Source organism: Microcaecilia unicolor, chromosome 1 (assembly GCF_901765095.1).
Source record: "Microcaecilia unicolor chromosome 1, aMicUni1.1, whole genome shotgun sequence".
NCBI classification, from domain to species: Eukaryota; Metazoa; Chordata; class Amphibia; order Gymnophiona; family Siphonopidae; genus Microcaecilia; species Microcaecilia unicolor.
This window is the reverse complement of record NC_044031.1, coordinates 630279904-630292686: the sequence shown is the minus strand read 5'-3', so window position 1 is coordinate 630292686 and position 12783 is coordinate 630279904. Positions and strand designations below refer to the sequence as shown.

At 45.9% G+C, this 12783-nt stretch overlaps 1 protein-coding gene across 1 annotated transcript in view; it reads left to right on the top strand.

Annotated features, from left to right (window-relative positions):
* The window catches only part of LOC115460494 (testis-specific serine/threonine-protein kinase 5-like), a 93119-nt gene that overhangs the window by 39255 nt on the left and 41081 nt on the right, over window positions 1–12783 (top strand). The window contains exon 4 of the mRNA XM_030190260.1: window positions 2076–2131. Within this exon, the coding sequence (XP_030046120.1) occupies window positions 2076–2131 (56 nt within the window). The remainder of the gene's footprint in view (window positions 1–2075; window positions 2132–12783) is intronic.

Sequence of the window (12783 nt, the reverse complement as noted above, 5' to 3'; positions counted from 1 at the left end):
AAACTCCACTAAGCTAACCGCCTTTACCACATTCTCTGGCAACGAATTACAAAGTTTAATTACACGTTGAGTGAAGAAATATTTTCTCCGATTACTTTTAAATTTACTACATTGTAGCTTCATCGCATGCCCCCTAGTCCTAGTATTTTTGGAAAGCGTAAACAGACGCTTCACATCTACCCGTTCAACTCCACTCATTATTTTATAGACCTCTATCATATCTCCCCTCAGCCGCCTTTTCTCTAAGCTGAAGAGCCCTAGCCGCTTTTGCCTTTCCTCATAGGGAAGTCGTCCCATCCCCTTTATCATTTTCGTTGCCCTTCTCTGTACCTTTTCTAATTCTACTATATGTTTTTGAGATGTGGCGACCAGAATTGAACACAATATTCGAAGTGCAGTCACACCATGGAGCGATACAAAGGCACTATAACATCCTCATTTTTGTTTTCCATTCCTTTCCTAATAGTACCTAATATTCTATTTGCTTTCTTAGCCGCAGCAGCACACTGAGCAGAAGGTTTCAACGTATCATCAACGATGACACATAGATCCCTTTCTTGGCCTGTGACTCCTTATTACAGTTATACAAAGTAAGGGTCATAGTCCTGAGGAAAAGGTCACATTCTCAGGAACCAGTTTGTTTTCCTGTTCCATCTTTTCTCCTTCCCCTTAGGGCCAAGGTCTCTTCACCTGTCCCTATATTCTTTCTTCCCACACCCTTCCAGCCATAAATATAGTACTGATGGAACACTAGCCCTTATCTCCAGCTGACTCCCTCTTTGAAGTGCACATAGTCGTGGACATAATTTTACAGGAGCAGAGTTCCTCTCCTCAGGGAAAAAGGGGGGGTTCTGAGGTGATCGTTTAATTGCTTTGGTCTGAGCCGTGCAGGGAAATGAATGTTTTTGATCCACAGTAAAAGAAATGTATTTAATATCTCACCACCTATAGATCTGCATTGGGCCTTCATATTTACTAGGCCATATTCTCAACACAGTCAAGGTGTTTATAAAGCTCATATTGTGCTGGGGATCAGCATAGGCTGGTTTCAACACATTTGTAACAGGCCATCTAATAAAAGTGCTCTTTAAGGAGCCAATTTTAAGCCTGTTCTACATTGAAAAGTAGATATCGCTAGCATAAGTGGCCAATACCATGACTGAGTTTACAGCACAATCACTTATGCCAGTCCTACAGCTGCTCTAAGTGCCCCGCCTACATTTTGCAGGCCTTGCACATAAATATCATACTTCACAGGGGCGTAGCCAGACACCTAATTTTGGGTGGGCCTGGGCCCAAGATGGGTGGGCAGAACTCCGCCTTGTCCCACAAGTAATTTGGTCTCTCTCTCTCTCTTGCCTGCATGCCATATGGTCTCTCAAACACCTCCTTCCCCCGCATACCTTTTAAGTAACAGATTTTCACTGGCAATGAGCAGCAACTAATACACAGTGACATGTTGGCCCCACAGCCTTCCCTCTGATTCAACTTCCTGTTTCTGCATAAGCAGGAATACATCAGAGGGAAGGCTGCAGGGCCGGTGTGAACAGTATGTATCAGTCGCTGCTTGTAGCAGGCAAAGATCTGCTATTTAAAAGGTATGAAGGAGGGACAGTTGGGAGTTTTCAGCTGGTGGAGCTTGGGAATCCCTGCCAGCCACATTAGAGATGTGCTGCTATTGGGTGGGCCTGAACCCAAAGTGGATGGGCCTGGGCCCACCCGGGCCCACCCTTGGCTACGCCACTGATACTTCATAATCAATACATATCCTCGCACTGCCCAAACTCCGCCCATATGCACACCTACAGTGGAAGAACACATCATGAGAACAAAGCACGTAGGTTTATGCAGGATGGTATTTCATAAAAGGTCATTTGTACACTTACGTAGCCAGTTACACATGGAAATGTTTAAAATACCCCCATTTACGCACACTCCTAGTAGCTCCTTAGAAAGTCATCCTCATGTGGATATACAGAACCACCTGTTCACATTTGTTGCTATATGTTCCTTTATTTTATACACGTCCACACTCTTAACATGCAGTCCATTTCTGGGTTTTCTCTCTCCTGCAGAGATCTGAAATGTGAGAACATTCTGCTGGATGAACAGGGCTTTGTGAAACTGACAGGTGAGTCTCTGGCTCTCTCCGATATCTGGGAGTGATCATGCTGAAAAGTGGAAAGCAGTGACCAGCAGTCTCTCTCAGTCTCCTTGACCCCTCACTCAGAGTCAGTTATCTCAGGAGGCTGGGGGACAGGAGGACAGTGCACTCATGTCTTTGCCTCAGAGACAGGAATAGCCTTCTGGAGGTCTGCTGGAGGATGGACCCTCGAGAAATCTCCCCCCCCCCCCCCCCCCCCCGGGCAAGAAAAACTCTGGCTACTAAATAAGTATTAGACATAATAAATGTTTATTCAAATTGTCAAAGAAGCCAATAAGTAATTATTGAAATATTAACAAATAAAATCCCAATAGAGTATAATATGTAGCAAATAAAAACAAACAGAGTTTTCCCTGGGAGCTGTCAATATGTCCACCTGCTAGTGTAGACATACTGAGGCTTGCCATCCTCAGTTCTTTTTCCCCTTATGTACCTTCCTTTCTTTAGTATCTTAATTACCCTTCCTACCTAATGAATATGCATCTTTTCAGAACATTCTATTTCATTATGTTACATTTGTACCCCACGCTTTCCCACTCATGGCAGGCTCAATGCGGCAGGCAATGGAGGGTTAAGTGACTTGCCCAGAGTCACAAGGAGCTGCCTGTGCCAGGAATCGAACTCAGTTCCTCAGTTCCCCAGGACCAAAGTCCACCACCCTAACCATTAGGCCACTCCTCATTTCTGTTTTTCATTCCTTTCCTAATAATACCTAACATTCTATTTGCTTTCTTAGCCGCCGCCACACAGTGAGCAGAAGGGTTCAATGTATCATCAACGATGACACATAGATCCCTTTCCTGGTCTGTGACTCCTAATGTGGAACTTTGCATTACGTAGCTATAGTTTGGGTTCTTCTTTCCCAGATGCATCACTTTGCACTTGCTTACATTAAACATCATCTGCCATTTGGATGCCTAGTCTCCCAGTCTCGTAAGGTTCTCTTGTAATTTTTCACAATGTTCTTGTGATATAACAACTTTGAATAACTTTGTGTCATCAGCAAATTTAATTACCTCACTAGTTACTCCCATCTCTAGATCATTTATAAATATATTAAAAAGCAGCGGTCACAGCACAGACCCCTGGGGAACCCCACTATCTACCCTTTTCCATTGAGAATACTGACCATTTAACCCTACTCTCTGTTTTCTATCTTTAAACCAGTTTTTAATCCACGATAGAACACTACCTCCTATCGCATGACTCTCCAATTTCCTCTGGAGTCTTTCATGAGGTACTTTGTCAAATGCCTTTTGAAAATCCAAATACACAATATCAACCGGCTCACCTTTATCCACATGTTTGTTTACCCCTCAAAGAAATGTAGTAGATTGGTGAGGCAAGATTTCCCTTCACTACATCCATGTTGGCTTTGTCTCATTAATCCATGCTTTTGAACATGCTCTGTAATTTTGTTCTTTATAATAGCCTCTATCATTTTGCCTGGCACTGACGTCAGGCTCACCGGTCTATAATTTCCCTGATCTCCTCTGGAACCTTTTTTTAAAATCGGCATTACAGTATCCATCCTCCAATCTTCCGGTACCATGTTTGATTTTAAAGATAAATTACATATTACTAACAATAGTTCTGCAAATTCATTTTTCAATTCTATCAGTACTCTGGGATGAATAGTACATCTGTTGTGACAACGGTTTATTTGTGATAGCTGCAGCTCTCAATCCGTATGACATTTAGCGTTAAAAAGTTGGTGACTCAATCGATAGGAAGTTTTTTTTCAATCTGGACATGGAGAGAGAGTAGAAATATCAAATGGACATGAGACCTTGGTGAGTAAGTTAAGAGAAGACAGAAGGATGAAGAAACCAGAGCCTGGGACCAACATGACTTGAAAAATAAAATGAGCAGACAACAAAAGATAGAAAAAAGAATTTTATTTTTCTATTTTGTGACTAGAATATGTCAGATTTGAAATGTACATTCTGCTAGATATGGCTGGGGCCCAAGGCAGAAATTTGGGAGGTACACAAAAGCTTACTAACAGGCTGCACCTTCTTCAGCTTCTAGCTGGCCTGGGGTTCTCTCTGGCTAGGGGGACAAACGCAGTTGTCCTAATTGTACCCCCCCCCCCCCCCCCCCCCACCACCACCACCACCAACACTGTCTCTTGCATGTGCTATCATATTTTGCAGAGTATAGGAGAAAATGCATCTCTTTGTATTTCTCTGTGCTGTGCTAAATGTAAGGTCTGGCCTCTTGGGATTTTGTGGGGTTTTTTTTTGTTTTGTTTTTTTTACTTTAAATTTTTATTAAATTGCAAAAGCTTAATAACATACAATATCACCGTATGCCCAAAAACTGCCTGTAACAGCTCACGCAGGAGCCAGCAATAACACAAGCACTTATACAAACACACTACTCCTAGTAATAACAGTATATATGAAGACTAAACACCCCCCCTTTTCCCACTCAACTATTATCCCCCCAAACCCAGCCCTTATTCCCCCAGCACCCCCATCTCCCCCCCCCCCCCACCCCCTCCTAGTAATAATCAAACCCCCAAAAGCTCAAAAACCTGAAAAACAAAGCTCAGCTCCAGGGGACTAACCAGAACCCGGGCCAGTACTATGGCAGCCCCGGGGAGCTCCAATATTAGACTAAAGTTTAACCTAATATAGGCCGCACCCATCACCATGAGGCACAAGTCCAGGATCAGCCTAAGCTTGGATACTTTTATACTGTTCCTATTCCCACGAGCAAAGCACCCCAATCACCCCAACTGTCTCCTCCCTACCCCCAGGCCCCCTACCCACCCCTACTCCCCCCTCTACATCTTCCTCCCCTTCCCCCCCCCCCCCACCATATGCACCTAAATTCTATTTATCCCTGTTTTTAACCGAGCCCACCCCCCCTTTACACCTCAAGGGCCCCTCCCACCTATAGGCTGTAAGGTACTCCATATGTATTAGTTGACCCAACTTATCCTTCCACTTCTCCAGGGTAGGAGAATCCAAAGATTTCCACCTTTGAGCTATAAGACATTTGGCTGCCGCAAAACCCCATCGAAGCCACTTACTAACTTCCCAAGATTCCCTCTCATTGTATAAGCCCAAAAGACATTCCCGAGGCCCGCACACCAAGGATGTATTTGTCATTTTGACCAACCCTTTCACCACCCCCTGCCAAAAGTCCACCACTCTGGACCACTCTGGAGCATGTCCACCATATGTGAAGAAAGGATCCTTTTTGTGTCCCACACCACCAACATCTGTCCGACGTTCCCGGGTACATTCTCTTCAACTTTTCGGGCGTACCCCTCCATCCCATTGCCCCCACAAAGTGTTGAACCTGCACATAAGCAAACCTATCCCCCTCTGTCAGACCATATCTGGAACACAGCTTCTCAAAACTCAGCATTTTACCACCCTGCATCACATCACGGAAACTTATCAGCCCCTTCCTCTCCCATTGTCCAAATCTAGCATTTACTCTCCCCGCCCCACATTTCGGTTCCCATCGCAGGGATGCCAACGTAGACACCTCGCCCAGCTGACCCTATCTCCTCCTAACTGCCCTCCACACCCCTAACAAGTGCTTCACATAAGGATTATGCAACCACTCAAACATCCCTTCCCCCACACCCTCCGTAGTCCACAAGTACGAATGTAGCTCCCTTACCCTACCATAGGACATTTCCACCTGACTTCCTGGCTTCATAATTGCACTCTCCCAATCCATAAGCATCCTCACCTGGGCTGCATAATAGTACCATTCAATATTAGGAACCGCCCTCCTCCCCCTCTCAGGTGCCCTAACCTAGGGTGTTTCCCATTCCAAATAAACTGTGTTACCAATGCCTGTATTTGTTTGATGGTCGCATTAGGAAGTTCAACCGGTAACGCCTGAAACAAAACAGCAACCTTGGCAGAACATTCATCTTAATCACTGCCATACACTCCCACCAAGACAGCCACAACCCCTTCCATCGAGACAACTCAAATCTTATTTGACCCATGATCTTACTACTCACCCTTTTTAAGTCACTAGGAATTTGAATCCCCAGATACCGGAATTTACTTTTTGCCCATTTAAATGGAAATCTCCCGCCCAGCCTACTTTCGTCCTCTGGGGATAACGACATTCCCAATATCTCGCTTTTCTCCATATTAACCTTAAACCCCGCACAGGCCTCAAACTCATCCATAATCTCCAGTATCTTGGGCAGCGTTTGTTCTGGATCTGCCACATACATCAACACATTGTCCGCAAATAGTGCTAATCTATGTCCCCCCCCCCCCCCCCCCCCACTCCTCTCAAATCTGGATGTTGGCGTACTACTTCCACCAAAGGTTCCATATATAATGCAAACAGAAGAGGAGAGAGTGGGCATTCCTGTCTGGTCCCTCACCCTATAGGAAAAAAGCTCGTATATCCACCGTTTATCCTAAGACAAGCCCTTGGACTATCATAGAGGGCTGCCAGCCACTTACAAAAGTTCTCCCCCAAGCCCATATGTTCCAACACAGCCCGCAGAAATCCCCAACTGACCCTATCAAAGGCCTTCTCCGCATCCATAGCCAACAGTGCCATCCCCATACCCCCCCTCTCAGCTTCCCATATCAAATGTAAAGTGCGCCGAATATTATCTCCCACCTGCCTTCTAGGAATAAACCCTGCCTGATCCACATTCACTAATTTGGGTAATACCCTAGCCAGTCTATTAGCCAGCACCTTTGCCACTATCTTCGCGTCCACATTCAATAACGAAATGGGACTATACGATCCACATCTCGTTGGGTCTCTCCCTGCCTTGAGGATAACAACCACACCCGCCTCAGACATAGACCTGGGGAGACCCACCCCCTCCAAAACTCCATTCCCCACCCTCACCAACAAATCACTCACTTCTTCCACATAACACTTATAGAATTTCCCTGAATATCCATCCAATCTGGGGGCTTTCCCATTGGGCAACCTCTTGATCACACCCTGTACCTCCCCTAATCTAATAGTCTCCCCAATTCTAGCCCTCTCCACTTCATCCAACTGCTGTAAGGGGATCTTGTCCAAATACTGGGCCCAACCCTCCTTCATATCCTCCCTCTCTGCTCCATACAACTCCCTATAATAATTTAAAAAAACACTCCCCTATATCCCTATCCGTATATTTCCAATCCTCCCCCACCCCCTGGATCTTTTGGATAGTAGAACGCTTCTTTTGTATCCTCAGGTGTCTGGCCAACATTTTACTAGATTTATTTGCAAACTCAAAAAACTGTTGCTTTAATTTATAGCACATAAACTCCACCTCCTCCATCTGCAGTTGCCTCAATTCTGCTCTCACCTCTTTTAACTCCTTCCAAACCTGTGCATCAGAATTTCTCTTATGTAGCTGTTCCAAATACACCAGTCGCATCCGCAGCTCCAAGGAACGCTTCCCCCTCTCTTGCTTCCTATGGGCTTCCCATTTTATCAAGACCCCTCGAACCACCACCTTCAATGCATCCCAAAGAGTGCCATCAGACACCTCCCCACTATCGTTAAAGTGCCTGAACTCCTGAATAGCTCGTCTGACATCCTCCCTAATAACCTCGTCTCCCAAAAGCGTCTCATTCAATCTCCAGACCCCCCTGCGATCCCCCTAATCTCATGCCCTAGAGTTTAATCCAGGTTGGCGCATGATCAGAAACACTAATTGGTTCAATTTCAGCCCCTTCCACCATATGCCACACATTACGATGGATCCATATCCCATCCAGCCTACAGTATGTCTGCGCTGCATGGGAGAAAAAGGTATAATCTCACCGAGTTCCATGTATCAGCCTCCAACAATCCACCACCTTTAACTCTCTCATGAGTTGCAACAAAGCTTTTCTCCCGGTTCCACTTTGATAGCCTCCCCCTTTTGAGTGATCCAACCTGGCATCAGGGCCCAGGTTGAAATCCCCCACCACCACCACCACTACATAACCCCCCACAAAACCCCGCAGCGCAGCTCCTCTTTTAGTTTATGAAAAAATTTCCCCTGATTCCCATTAGGTGCGCAAATATTTATCAGTGTTAGCTCTTGCCCATCCAACCAGCCTCTAAGGGCCACACACCTCCCCTCCTTGTCCCTGAAGACCTGTCTAGTTACAAACCCACAGTTTTGTCTAATTAGAATATCTATCCCCCCCCCACCCTCTTCACCCCTTCCCCCTGATGTGCCACCACCTCTTGATATTGCCTACGACGTAACATATGAGTATCCCTTGTTCTCAGGTGGGTCTGTTATAGAAACGTAACTTCCCAGTTCAATCTCCCTAATTCTTTAAACATTCTACTGCGTTTCCCATGATTGTTTAAGCCATTCACATGCTAAGTACCAACCCTCAGAAATGCTCCCTTCCAGCCCACTCCCCTCATTACCCTCCCCAACCCCCCTTCCCTTCCCCTATTAATCCCGGGTTCGCCAAACCGCAGACCAGCCATTACCAAGAAAATGACTCACAGACCCAGGGCCTAAAACACCCCTTATTAAGAACCCAGACCCTTACTTTCCTCTATCCCCCCCTCTCACCCTTTCCCTCACCACCACCCCTCAAACTGGTCCTCTCGCTCTAACCCCCCTCCAAAACCCTCCCTCGTACCCTTCGAACCAGTCAATTTATACTACCACAGTCCTCTTTTCTGAAAATCAGTCCCCTTCACATCTTCTCAATTCTCCTGCTCTTCAAGACATGGGCTTCACAGTCGTCTTCGTTCTCTCCACCCCTGACTGCCATTTCGTTACCGTGCCAGGATCCCTGACCCCCTCCCCCATCTCCGGTCGGTTTGGAATTCCCTTACATCCCAGAGCCCTCAGGGTGGACCACGCTTCTTCCGGGGTCTTAGTCTTGTGTGATTTGCCTTCCACCACTAGCCACACAGCAAAGGGAAACAGCCACCTATAGCATATCCCCCTAGCTCTCACAAAGACAGTAACTTCCCTGAAGGATCTATGCTTCTGCAATGTACTCCAGGCCAAATCTTGAAAAACCCCGATCTTGCAGTTTTTCCTTAATCTCTCCTTGCTGTCTCGCCTTGGCCAAAATAACACTGCCCCCAAGGATAGACATGAACTGGAGAACTGTGTATATGTAAAGAGCCTATTCTTATTTTCAAAAGGAAGGAGAAAAAGACCTCAGACACTCAACTGTTGCTATTCACATCTTGCAGTACCATGACTGCTTTGCATTTCATTGAGATCCTTTGTCATGGGTCTCAAAAACCTCCACCTTTTTCTGCATTTTTCAATATTGCAAAACATACCACGATATCCCTCGGGATAGTCTCGCTGTGGCCCTGCCGCTCTGTGGGCTCTCTGAATTTGCAGGTCCAGCCGTTCACTCCTCCCTTCTGGATATAAAATAAACTCACAGCTCACAGAGCTCCTGGATCACTGCCCGACAGTTGACAAAAAGATAAGACTCAGGAATCCCCTTAAAACGCAAATTATTCCTTTGAGACCTGTTCTCCAGGTCTTCCAGCTGTTCCTTTACACTTTGAAGATCATCATGTCTGTCTGTGAGCGCTTGCCGCACCGAACCCACTTCCTTCTTAAGGGTCTCTACCTCTTCCTCCACCTCACCAACCCGAGACCACAAATCTCTCAGTTCCGCATGAATGTCTCTCAGAGCCATTTGGATATCCCTCCGAACTCCAGCAAAGTCCTCCTTCAGATCCTGAAACCATGCTTGTACAGCTCTATTCACCTGCACCCCTATCTCAGTTTCTCTCTCTTCCAGCTGACCAGGCCTCACTGGGTCCTCTGACGCCACCGCCATTTCCAAACAGCGTCTCGTGCCCTGCTGCTCCCTCCGGTCACTGACCCCCAATCTTACAGGAACCGCACCTCCAGCTGCTTCCTCCTCCGAAGCATCCACTTCAGCCCGTCCCGCCAGCTGAGCCACAAGGCACTCTGAATCACTCTGCTCGCCCCGATCCCTGAGCTGCTCCGCTAGACCCACGGTTCCTCCAGCCATGCTCCGGATCACCTTCTGAGTCTCGCTGTTCTCCCCTTGCCATTGAGATCGCCGCCAATCTTCCGACACGTGGCGTCCCCGCCCCTGCTCCTCAACCAGTTCGGGTGCCAACACCTCCAGGACCTCCTTATTAACAGCAGGGCTGTCCTCTAAGCCTGCCTCGCCAGCCTGCTCTACGTGCTGTGGAACCAACGGCGCCGCCATTTTAACTGAGCCCTGCTCCAACCCTGCTGACAATGCCACCGTTTTCGCTCCTGGGGTCACGGAAAACTTGAATTTTTCTAGCCCCTTCTTCGGAGGCATCTTTGCCACTGCCTCATCACTTTTACCCCCTCAAATCTTTGACAGGAAAGGGTTTAAAACTTAATTGCTAGATTGCCCTGATGGAGATCATTTTTCAAGCTGCCATCGCGCCGTGTGATGTCACTTCCTTCCCCTCTTGGGATTTTGATTTAATTTGTTTATGGTTTGTGGTCACTGATTCTGTATTGGCATTTGTGTTTTGTGTGTGTGACCAAAGTATTCTTTTAGCATCAATTTTCTATGTAGTATTCTATAGTACTTTGGCTTGTTCAGTTTTCATGACAGATGTATTGATATTTTAGGGCTCCACTGTAATATTTAGGGCATATTTGGGGGAAGCATATACGTGTTGGAGGACTGTGGCTCAGTGGAGGATGAAGAGTGCACCCTCTTGTATTTCCTCTAGCTCTCAATGTGGCCTGCAGCCACTGAGGCCAGCCCTGCTACTTCCATTGAAGTTATTGGGAATGGGGTAGGTGTGCAGTAGGAGTAGGGGCGTGGGCAGGGCATATCAGGTGGCAGGTGTTTCTCTAGTGCCCATCCATCCAACCTGTTGGCCCACCCAAAAATTGCCTTCTGGCCACGCCACTGGTTAGCACAGTGCTTCATACAATAGAATTAGCACCAATAAATTGAAAAAGAAGTAGATATATGGTTCCTCATAGGAGGCTCATGAATAAACTCAAAAGCTAAGATTAGGACCCAAAGTGGTGAACTGGATTGGAAACTGGTTGACTGACAGATGACAGAGGGAGTTGGCAAATGGATCCACTTGGAGGAAAGGAAGGTGAGTAGTGGAGCGACTCAGGGATCAGTGCTGGGACTGATTCTGTTTAATATATTTGTGAGATATATTGCAGAAGGGTTAGAAGAAAAGGTTTGCATTATTGCAGGTGACATGAAGATCGACAACAGAGTAGATAACCCAGAGGGAGTAGAAACCATGAGAAGAGATCTCCAAAAATGTTAAGAATGATCTAAGGTGTGGCAGTTAAAATTTAATGCGAAGAAATGCACTTGGGGTACCCTAGTTCACAAAATCATCCACGGAGACGCCCCAGCCTACATGTCAGACCTAATAGACCTACCACCCAGGAATGCCAAAAAATCATCAAACACATTCCTTAATCTTCACTTCCCCAACTGTAAAGGGCTAAAGTACATACTGACGCATGCGTCAACCTTTTCCTACCTGAGCACACAATTCTGGAATGCGCTGCCGCGCAACTTAAAAACGTTGTATGAATTAACTAACTTCCGCAAACTACTGAAGACCCATCTCTTTAACAAGGCATACCACAAAGACCAACAAATATGAACTCCAATACAAATAACCAGAACTGCTTACAATATTTGCTTGTTAAACTATTAGTAGTAGTAGTAGTAGTATGTTTTATCATTATCATGTTACCCAAGATCCTTCCATAATGCTAAATGTATATTTTCTTATATGCTTCCACTATTCATGATGTATTGTAAGCCACATTGAGCCTGCAAAGAGGTGGGAAAATGTGGGATACAAATGCAATAAAGAAAGAAAGAAAGAAAGAAATCCAAAGGAGATGTACCAGATAGGATGTGATGCACTTAGGGTGCAGAAATCCAAAAGAGATGTACCAGATAGGATGCAAGAGATTGATGAGCATAGCTCAGGAGAGGAACCCTGGGGTGAGGGTGTCTGAGGATCTCAAGGTGACGAAACAATGCGACAAGGTGATGGCCATGGCCAGAAGGATGTTAGGATGCATTGAGAGGGGTATAACCAGCAGAAGAAAGGAGACGTTGATGCCCCTGTTCAGGTCATTGGTGAGGCCCTACTTGCAGTATTGTGTTCAGTTTTGGAGGCTGCATCTTTCCAAGGACATCAAAGACTTGAGGCGGTTCAAAGGAAGATGACAAAAATGATACAGGGTTTGCACCAAAAGACATACGAGAAGAGACTGGACGTCCTCAATATGTATATTCTAAAGGAAAGGAGAGATAGGGAAGATATGATACAGACATTCAAGTACTTGAAAGGTATTAATATACAAACAAATATCTTCCAGAGATGTGGAGAAGGTGGAACTAGAGTTAATGAATTGAGGTTGCAGGCTGGTAGACTTAGGAGTAATGTCAGGAAATACTTTTTCACAGAGAGGGTAGAGGATGCCTGCAATGCCCTTCTGGTAGAGATGGTGGAGACAAAAACAGGTAGGAAATTCAAACATGGATGGAATAAACACAGGGGATGCCTAAATTGAAAGAGGATGGAAGCATAACATGGCTGTTGAGGTGTTATGTTTGCAAGCATAGTCGGAAACTAAAGTCAAAACCAAACAGACTTCTGCAGTCTGTATCCCACAAATG